General features: G+C 40.9%; 1 protein-coding gene across 1 annotated transcript; it reads left to right on the top strand.

Moving 5' to 3' along the window:
• Nucleotides 1-2,426: 2,426 nt before the first annotated feature.
• LOC124263903 (G protein-activated inward rectifier potassium channel 4-like) lies at nt 2,427-3,061 on the top strand (the record flags this gene model as incomplete). The annotated part of the gene is made up of 1 exon (XM_046698632.1): nt 2,427-3,061. A coding segment is annotated over exon 1 (540 nt), but the record flags the coding sequence as incomplete, so codon positions are not given.
• Nucleotides 3,062-10,711: the final 7,650 nt, after the last annotated feature.

Here is a 10,711-nt window from a genome sequence, read left to right as displayed (position 1 = left end):
TTAAGAGACAGGATGTGAGATTATGTTGAAAGTCAGTCTTATGTTTCATTGCAACAGAGGTCCCTAAATTGTGAAACTTGTTCTCCTAATGCGTTGTCTCAGAGTGTACTGGTCCAAGCACTTTGGTTGGGATTGCAACACTCGTCTTAAAATGAGAGATGACTCAACTGAATGAGGCGGCCAGGATCAGTGATGGAGGATCCAGGCAGCTGAAAAATGAGAGGTGCACACGTTACCCAAGTTCCAAATAGTAGTTAACATGAGGCGTCTGACAAAAGTTCACAACCTAAGTAAGTGAGTTAATATTTATCGTTACATCAGCAATATTTCAGCCATATCGTGACGAGAACAATTAATTATCAGTAAAGATCAATATAATTAGAAGCTATAAAACTGTTTACGATGAACAGTAAAACTACTAGTGTATCACAGATAGAGATATAAAACTAAAACTTATACTATAATTCAAGACAATACAATATTAAAACGGGCTATAGATCACCAGCAACTGAAGGTAGAACACTATGCCGTGGGGACTTACAGCACTTTTAGTACCTACCTGAACCCTAGCCGGTTTCACATCATTCCTTCAGCCGTTGGTGATTGTAGGTACATTTAACCAGAACTTAAAATCAACAAAATGCAACGTAAAATAATCGGTAAGCTTAATTTACCTTGAATGTTTTGGGACTTACATACCCCCACAGGAGGACAATAAATTTACAATACTTAAACCCCCTGTGAGGATCACAACCTGATCTCATGGCTGACTGATGAGCCTGTCATTCCTTCAATCACTACTGGTGTGGAGTGATGTTAATATTTCTAACCTGTAGTTTTGTTTGTTACAACATGGCTGTGTCACTGTTGACTGATGAGCCTGCCATTCATTGATTGGTTGATTGATTCGTTTGTTGTTTAACCTCGCACTCAGCAATATCCCAGCTATATGGCGTCTGTCTGTAAATAATCGAGTCTGGACCAGACAATCGAGTGATCTAACAGCACAAGCATCAATCTACGTAAATGGGATACAATGACATGGGTCGACCAAGCCAGCAAGCCTGACCACCCGATGTAGGTAGTTAGTTTCCTCTTGCGACAAGCATGGGTTACTGAAGACTAACTCTAACCCGGATCTTCACAGGTCAGTCATTCATTGAATCAGTGTTATGATGATTGGCGTTCATACTGTTAACCACTAGTCATGGTTGTGACACTGCTGACTTATGAGCCAGTCTTCCTTCACTGTTGGTGTGAAGTGGTGTTCATTATGTTGACCACTAGTTTTGATTGTAATGGCATGGCCATATGACAGACTTCCAGACACTCTCAGATTGATTTCCCAGCTGCAACCCATTCAAGCTCACTAAAAGGCCATCAGCCCCAACGTGGAAATCACCCCTACAGGGATACATCGAAATAAGATAGAAGAAATTTGTGGACAATCAGATAACGCACCGTTTTCTGGCTCTGAGGTTTCCGTGGTTTTGATAAGAATAACCATTTTGTTATGATTCATTGGTTTGTGAATTATCAGATCCATTTCTACCGCCGCTGATTGCATCACCTACCATGGAGCTTAGTGTTCGTCTACACTTCGTGAACATCAGTCTGGGAGGCTGCTGCCAGGACAGACTCTACTCACTGAACTTCTTCAGGGACGGAGTTAAATCCAGCTGTTTTAATAAGGCTTCGTTTCCCCTAGGTCTTTAACTCATTTTGAACTCGATGCCCTGCTCATAGTGGAGGAAAGCTTAAAGTGAGCGATGTTATGTATGTTTAACATTTGTGCATCTGATATCCATTGTCAGCAGATCATGGTGCAACTAAGGGAAGCAACCATAAACAGGGTATTATGTAGTTCTGTGTTAGCACTTATTTGATTGATTTTTGATTGTGTGGTCTGTGTAAGATCTGTGATTGTGTGGTCTGTGTAAGATCTGTGATTGTGTGGTCTGTATAAGATCTGTGATTGTGTGGTCTGTGTCAGATCTGTGATTGTGTGAGCTGTGTAAGATCTGTGATTGTGTGAGCTGTAAGATCTGTGATTGTGTGAGCTGTAAGATCTGTGATTGTGTGAGCTGTGTAAGATCTGAGATTGTGTGAGCTGTGTCAGATCTGTGATTGTGTGAGCTGTGTAAGATCTGAGATTGTGTGATCTGTGTAAGATCTGAGATTGTGTGAGCTGTGTAAGATCTGTGATCATGTGAGCTGCGTCTGATTTATGATTGTGTCAGCTGTGAGTGATGTGAAGATGAGCTGGTATATTCTTGATGGACTTCCAGGGTTGTAAGACTTCTATGCAGGGAAGTAATAGTAAAGTCTGTGATAACATAGCTGATAGCTGCAAGCATTGGCCAAGTCATGCCAGATTACCATCAGCGCTGTTTGCAGCTGCTACTCTGTCAAGGAAATATATTCATTCACATCAGCTTTACTGTTTTCTATAGAAACACAACACACTATAGGCTATGGTTCGCGTCACACAACGGAACAGTGTCCTGAAGCTATTGTCCTGATGATGTTTCAATCCTGTTTCGGAGTTATCTGCCAAGCTCTGATGACTGGCATTGTGTTTGCCAAACTCTCCAGACCAAAGAAACGAGCAGAGACCTTAATGTTCAGCAAGAATGCATGTTTATGTAAACAAGATGGGGAACTGTGCCTAATATTCCGTGTCGGTGATATGAGGAAGTCTCAGATTGTTGAAGCACATATCAGATCAGTATTAATAAAAAAGAAAATAACAAAAGAAGGAGAAGTCCTTCCTCTCTATCAGTTTGACGTCAATTTAGGATTTGAGGAAGGTAGGGACCGGTTGTTCTTAGTGTGGCCAGTGATTATTGTTCACAAAATTGATGAGACCAGTCCATTCTGGGAGATGTCTCCTGATGACCTGCACAGAGAACAGTTTGAGTTGATAGTCATCTTGGAAGGTATCGTGGAATCAACAGGGATGACTACTCAGGCCAGGAGTTCCTATCTCCCCGGGGAGATCCTGTGGGGACATCGGTTCGAGAGACTTGTTACGTTCAAGAAGAGAATGGCCAGTATCAGATTGATAAACATGAATACCCCACTAAGACACATTATACTGACTCCGACCAGTCCTTGTTGTACCCATTAATGCGGAGCGCCAGGCAGGGACCAACAAGTACCATATTTTAGCGTCTTTTGGTACGATGTGGCGACCTTCCGCTCTCCGGGTGGACACTCTAACCACTAGACCATAGAGGCAGTTGAAGAAATACTTAATGGGTGCATCCATGACGTCCAACTTGTGTTGGCACTGAATGTTAAAGAACAATTAGGAAACTGGTAGGAGATCTTGCATTTGGTATCCTGGATGCATCATGTGGGACAAGTCCTTGGCTGTCACAAGAAGCAGCAATTCACAATTTAGGCTTAACACACAATTCTAAATGCAAATTAGGCTGTCATGAAAAATAGTTGTTTGTTTGATATGAAACATGACAATATTTCGGCTTTATTGAGGCTGTCTATAAATAATACAGATTGGAACAGACAGTCCAGGGACTGACATCATGAGCATCGATCTGTTCATCTGCAGTATGATGACATGTCAGCAACAAGCCAGACCATATGTTCCAGTTAATCATTACTGACAATAAGCACTGGTTACTGAAGAACAATTCTAACCATAATCTTAACTTGGGTCTTGTAATTGTGTTTGTCTGGGTCAGACTAACCAGTGATTTACATTATGAGCAAAGTCCCATGCTACAGGGTTACAATGACATGTAATCTACCAACTTGACAATATATCATAGCCAGGTAAAAGTATCGAGTATCGCTGCAGAAGTATTATACCTACTTTCCAAATTTGTTTGAACGTGGAAGTGACATAGAAACATTCCAAAATCATTGTTAGGAAGATACCAGCTTCAGGTGCTAAGAAAACCTTTGAAAAAATGGTAATGGATGGCTAGTCAGTGATTCACATAGGACAACACAGGGCGGTGGGGTAGCCTGGTGGTTAAAACATGCACTCGTCATGCCAAAGAACCGGGTTCGATTCCCCACATAGGCGGGGTTGGAAATAACCCATTGCTCGACGTCCGATTCCAGTGTTTTTTTCTGTCGGGCAAGCAATTTTGTATATCACACTGTACCGGTGTCCAGTTGACTTTTGAATGTTAATTATGTTGTTTATTTAAAAAATCAACAAGAAACGGCCGGTATAGTGGGAAAATTATCAGGGCAAGTGATTTTACATGTGCCACTGTTCCGGAGTACACTAGCAATTTTAAAGTTATTTCCACCCCTGATGGGTACTATGTGTGAAGCCCATTTGTGGTGTGCCCGTGCTGTGATATTGCTGTGGTTTAAAACTGAAGACTCTCACTAGTACCACACAGGTTCAGTTGTACCCTGACTGATCCCTGGGGGAATTCCTGCACAGTCAGCATTGGTCTGTCTGGCTATAATATGCACTCTGCAGGAGGTAGTTGTGATGGAGCTGAAATGTTGCTACTTGCAGCATCAAAGCTTATTCACTCAATAAATCTGTTTTGTTGCTTGGCAGCAGCTCACCTCCACAGTGTATATTATGACAACTTTGACAAGCTCTCTACTGGGGCATGTTTCATCAAAGAGGAAAACTGCTAAGTCTTGTGCACAGTCACACATCATTTAAAACCACTTGAGCAGATAGTTGAGGAGATTTAACTGGATTAACCATTTTAGAGTCATGGAGTCAGGAAATATGCTATGGTTCCAGGCAAGAAACCTGTAGTGTGAGATTGATCCTACTGACCTACTCTGTCTGCAGACTGGCAGCAAGGGGCACTCATGACTTGCAGAAAATGTAATGACATCCGACCATTATGGGTGCTCTCAGTTGGTTTATTCTTCAGGGGTGGTGGGGTAGCCTAGTGGTTAAAGCGTTGGCTCGTCATGCCGAAGACCAGGGTTCGAATCCCCACAAGGGTACAATGTGTGAAGCCCATTTCTGGTGTTCCCCGCCGTGATGTTGCTGGAATATTGCTAAAAGTGGCGTAAAACCAAACTCAGTCAGTCAGTCAGTTTATTCTTCAGTGTGTGAGTGAGTTTAGTTTTACGCTGCTTTTAGCACTATTCCAGCAACATCACAGCGGGGGACACCAGAAATTGGCTTCACACATTGTACCCATGTAGGGAATCGAACCCGGGTCTTTGGCGTGATGGGCAAACGCTTTAACCACTAGACTACCCAACCGCCCCTTTATTCATCAGTCGTAACACCAGTTGTACTCTCAAGGGGGAGGGCTACTCTTTTTGGTGTATAATGATGTGTCTCACGTACTTATTGTGATTGTGTTGTCTTGTAGGTGAAGTGATTTCCTTATTTAAAACACACCTTTGTGATTGAGCAAAGCAAATCTGACAATCCAAACCCTCGGTCTTTAACAGTTATATCAGAATAGAATTGTTAGTTAAACTTAACATGCAAACAAGATTTGTTTAAGTATTCTTGACGATGCATTCGACACCTATGTGTGGTAAGTGAGTAGGGCTGCGCAATATAACCGGTTTACCGGTATTTACCGGTTCAGACATGAAAACGATACATATTGTGATACGCTGATTGAAAACCGGTATTTTGACATGCATTCGGAAAACTTTGTAACACTCGGAAATCTTCGGATATTTCCGTTTTTTTAATTGTTCTTTTCCCTGTTTCATTAATGCCAAATGTTACTTACATTTTTATTTTGTCATGATTAAAAGTTTTTATTAAAGGTTAATCAATCATAGTGATTTTGTTGTGTTTTTGCTTTATAATCACTGACTGACTGACTGATTTTGGTTTTACGCCGCTTTTAGCAATATTCCAGCAACATCACGGCGGGGGACACCAGAAATGGGCTTCACACATTGTACCCATGTGGAGATTCGAACCCGGGTCTTCGGCGTGACGAGCCAACGCTTTAACCATTAGGCTACCCCACCGCCCCGCTTTATAATGAAGCATTAACTTGATTATAAATAGTTTTTGTTAAAAAAATACTTCTTGCAATATATTGCAATACATATCGCAATATATGCTTCCGCATCGCAATATATCGCAATATGAAAATTCTCTGCAATACCCACCCCTATGAGTGAGTGAGTATTGCTTAAAGCTTCATCAGCAGTTTTGCAGCTACTAGGGTATTCACAGCAACAACGTGTAAGCAGTTGAATGATTTAAAAGAAGTGTAACAAGCAAGAATGGCCACTTAAATAGCTGATGAATCTGTTGGCCTCGTCAGATGCTAACAAGGTCTACATGTATACTGCAGTCTGTGCCATCTGGTGTGTTTATCCTGCAGACTTCTCTCAGCTCCAGTGTAGAAGTCTGGTGATTCACTGAGACGGAGCTTGTCGAGTTCACTGCTGCATCAGCAGTTTTCTTTAATGAAAGTTTAATGCATGATGGTGCCGGATAGCTGACCAAAGCTGGTGAATAATATTTCTGGCATGTCATGTCATGTCAGTTGGGAGAACAGATCAGGATGCAGGCATCACGTCAATTGTACCACTGACACATCAGTCTCGTGGATAGAGCATCTCTTCAGAGAGCAGAAAGATCAGGGGTCTGACCCCTGTCATACAAAAAACATTAAAATATGGTACTTGTAGTGACCTTGCCTAGTGCTTGGCTTGAAGGGGATAAAACAAGGAGTCGGTGTACTGTGTGGGTAAGGTGTCAGTGTACTAAGTGGGTACATTTGAAACCATCTCAGAATGCTTAGTCTCTGAATATAACAAATAAACCCATTTATATTGAAAAGGAGCCCCAGTGAGATGAGAGATTGTGAACTGAATATGCAGAAATCTTGAATTGCTTCATTTAGGGCTTTAGCGTTGCAGGAGGGATAGGCTGTAGGTAAAATAATATGGTTCAGGGACTGTGAGACAGACTAATGGACAAGTAAAAACAAGAACACGCCCTCAGACACACGCAGAGTGTGTGTACACACACTGCTATAAAAGTGTAACAATATTGAGCACAATGTTAAACCCAATTTCACCACAACACACCTCACCTCACCTCACCTCACCTCACCTCACCTCACCTCACCCCACCAGTGAAACCTACAAGCATTTGCTAACTGATGAGAGTTCATCATCAGATAAATTAAGGATTCTATGACAGAAACATGCTTCACTCAACAAACTACAGCACTGTGAACTTACTCCCCTACAGCCGTATCAGGATGCTCCCAGCTCATGAGCTGTGGCCTTGCTCCAATGCTGTTCTGAATGATAAGTCCCTGAGAAGATTGTAATTCTATCCTTACAATATATCGGCAACTCTAGATAAACTGACAGTATGGCAGACTCTTTTACCAACTTGTTATTGTTTATGTAACCTTAAAATTACGATTTAGACTAATAATCATTTCAGTAGAGACTTGTGCAGGTCTACCTGATGCTACTACACACTCCAGACAGCATTCCCCCTGCCTGATTCACGCTAATTTAAGGGAGTCTGTACTAAGATGTTTATTTAAAATTTCATTGATGATACATTTGTTTTGTAGCCAGTGCTTGAGTGTCTCTAAGTGTCTTCTGAATGTGACCTTTGAAAACAGCCCCTGATTCCTGCCATCTGGACCAATCTTCTGAGGAAATAGGTTCCAGGCAAATCACTGGATTTTACTGGCAAAGGGTAGTGGGCCACATAGCCAGATTGATTAGTCAGTCAATTTCCCTTGATTGACAGGGTTTGATTCCTCGTTTGGATAATTTGCTGAAGAGAGGATGCAAACGCTATCATAAAGACAGGAGGACATGCAGATTAACTGCGTAATCCTTCAAGTGGCTGGGAGTGGCATAGACTTTGCCGTCTGCTCCCAAATAGCTGTCAGATGCCGCTATAGTTTTCAACAGAGTTGATGATACTGATTAAACTGGAACTGAAGTTATTCTGCTTTTAGTGATTTATTTTGTGAATTTTTTTTGCCAAGCCCATATTGAAACTCTTCCCTGTTAAGGTGTTCTGTTGAAACCACTTCCTACTGTTGGTTTGTCATCAGCACTCTTTGCCAAACAGGTGTTAAGAATCAGTGGCTATTCAGGCTTGAGGATTGTCCCATCAGTGTTGAAAGGAGAAGAAAATAACATTACTACTGTCTCATTAAATCAAATTATTTCTGAATGGGATTAAATGTTGCAGAAAAGAAGCAATTTGATCAGTGTATATGGGGCACAGCACTTGTCTGACCTCATTGACTACTTGACCAGAAGTTCGTGAAGTTCAGACGTAAATATACACCTGAGTAATAGTAGTTAGATGTAATGTGATCACCTTGTAATGGGCTGTTGTGCAATGATCTGGCGCTCAGAATGCCACCATGTTGGTTGTTGATAGACCACCAGTAGGTGGTGCTGATGCAAGAGGTGCACGCAGCTCACAGACAGTGCACACAGATAACTGCTGATAATGCTACCCAATATGTTTTGTAATTGTGTTATTGTCGGATCAATGGGTGCCAGGACAGGAAAACTGCACCAGGCAATGTGACCCTTCAGTTATCAAACAACATTTGATTGATAAAAGTAGGAAGTATATTTAGATATGAAAAGAAACGACCTGGTTGAATCCTTGTTATCTGGTAGTTATCTCCAAGGTGTCTGGTGTTCTCTTGTCCGAACATGTTGCTTGTTTTGGTTGAGGCAGCCTTTGATCATGTATAATCCAATGTAATGCCAGGACTCAGCTCATGCTCATTTTCTTCATCTGTTTTTGTCCTCTGCAGATTTGACCTCAATGACCTCTGAGCACAAGGTCTAGTTTCTTTTTGTAAAATCTCATATTCAGAATGTCAGGAACCTGTTTAGACTTTTGAGGATATTTGGGGATTTGTTATTCTTGTCTTATATGAACAACAGCAGTTAACTTTTTAATTTTTGCAATTTGAAAATTATGTGTTGATTTATAATAGTTGTTAATACATTGATTAGGGGAAGGGTTTTAAAATGTCAGGAAAAATGGAGAAAGGTTTCATTACAGTGCACCATAAACCATACCATAGAATACTGATAAGTCTGTGACAAAATTTGTGATGTTTATTGTGATGTATGTTATGTAAGTAAAGTATTTATATATTTCTCTAGTGGATTGTGTCAACACCGTTCCCTTGTGAATTGCTAAACATATAGGACCTCCATCACCTCAGTCTTTCCACTTACATCGATCAGATATGATAGTATGGCATACTATTCAATGCAGCATTAAACACATCTGACTCTCACAGTTTTGGTTGATCAGATCTATATTCCCACCTGTCTTGCCGCCCATCCATCCATACATTCATCCTCTTCAATGGGGATGATATAACTTTGAATAAAGAAATGTTGAACCTGTCGAAACTTGCTTCAGCTCGCCCCCTCACTGTATGACTCAGGATCGTGACTCACATTCTTTTCACTCGATCCAAGGAAGGATTCTTCTTTCCTATCCAATCACCTTTCCTTCTTTGGCCCAGTAGAGATCAGCATTAAGACTGGCCTTTAGCAACTCATGCTTGTCATAAGAGGTGACAGCTCAGGTGATCAAGCTCGCTGTCTAGCATGTCATTGTGTCCCATATGCGTACATGTATGCTCATGACGTCAACCATTAGGCTGGACCAGACGTAAATCTTTCCCGACCGCAATGACATAGCTGGAAGAGTGCTACGTTTAGCGCTAAACAACAACCAAACTTTCCTACTCAGTTAAGACGTATTAAATGCTTCTATCCTAAGAATGTTCATTTAAATGCCACGTCAACATACAAAGCATTGTTGATGTGTTTTCCCCGGAGGTAAGTGCGGCTTTCATTGCTATTGCATCATCCTCTGATCAGTGTATATACTTCCCATTTCCCCACAATCTCAGGCAGGGTCCCACCATGGGGGCTTATCGCTGTAGGAAGGCAGGAATTCCCGATAAACATCCCATATCCCGTATATTATCTGGTGTTTGGATGCACCAGGTTCCAACATATTGCATCATCTCGACCTGTTACGACAGCTATCTAGGTCAGTGACGTAGATTGGGTGTTTGAAGCTTTATACCAACAAAGTTCCGTGCACTGTCGGCTTTTTATAGTCTTAAACCCATCAAAACAGACTTGGTTTTTGTCAGATTAATAGAAGAAGATGTTTGGGCAAAGGCATTTTTGTGTGGGTTTTAGGATGAGATTGTTTAATTATTTGATTGTACGAGGCGTAATTTGCTGATGTTTTTCTTCACATTTGTGTGGTAAATAAACTACTTGACATTTTTGTAATAACTGAACATGACAGTTGATGGAGCAGGTACTTAACACTGAAATTCTGAAATGTTCTTAGTTCCTGCTGTATGTAAATAACATGTAAATGAAAATAACTTTCGGAAGAGATTCGGATCAAACTACAGAAACTACACACTTTATATCATTTGCTTGTAAAGGTCAAGGTTATTTTTTAAGCAGTTGAAGTTATATTGAAAATATCAAAATGATTATTTTTGACAAATTTGCTTTTGAATGTGAACCAGAATTGAGATATATTGTTTGATGTCATACTTTTGGAGAAAACAATTCTCAAGTGAAAACACTCAGTGGAAGGAGCAGGAAGAAACTTCTAAAGAAATGTTTTTTGATAAAAACTGATGGTTCATAGAAGAAGAAGACTGACTGACTGACTGAGTTTAGTTTTACACCGTTTTTAGCAATATTCCAGCAACATCACGGC

The sequence above is a fragment of the Haliotis rubra genome, unplaced genomic scaffold (assembly GCF_003918875.1).
Source record: "Haliotis rubra isolate DU_JTF1 unplaced genomic scaffold, ASM391887v1 Scf9, whole genome shotgun sequence".
In the NCBI taxonomy this organism is placed as follows: Eukaryota; Metazoa; Mollusca; class Gastropoda; order Lepetellida; family Haliotidae; genus Haliotis; species Haliotis rubra.
Note: the sequence above shows the minus strand (reverse complement) of the source record. Positions and strands in the feature narration are given on the sequence as shown.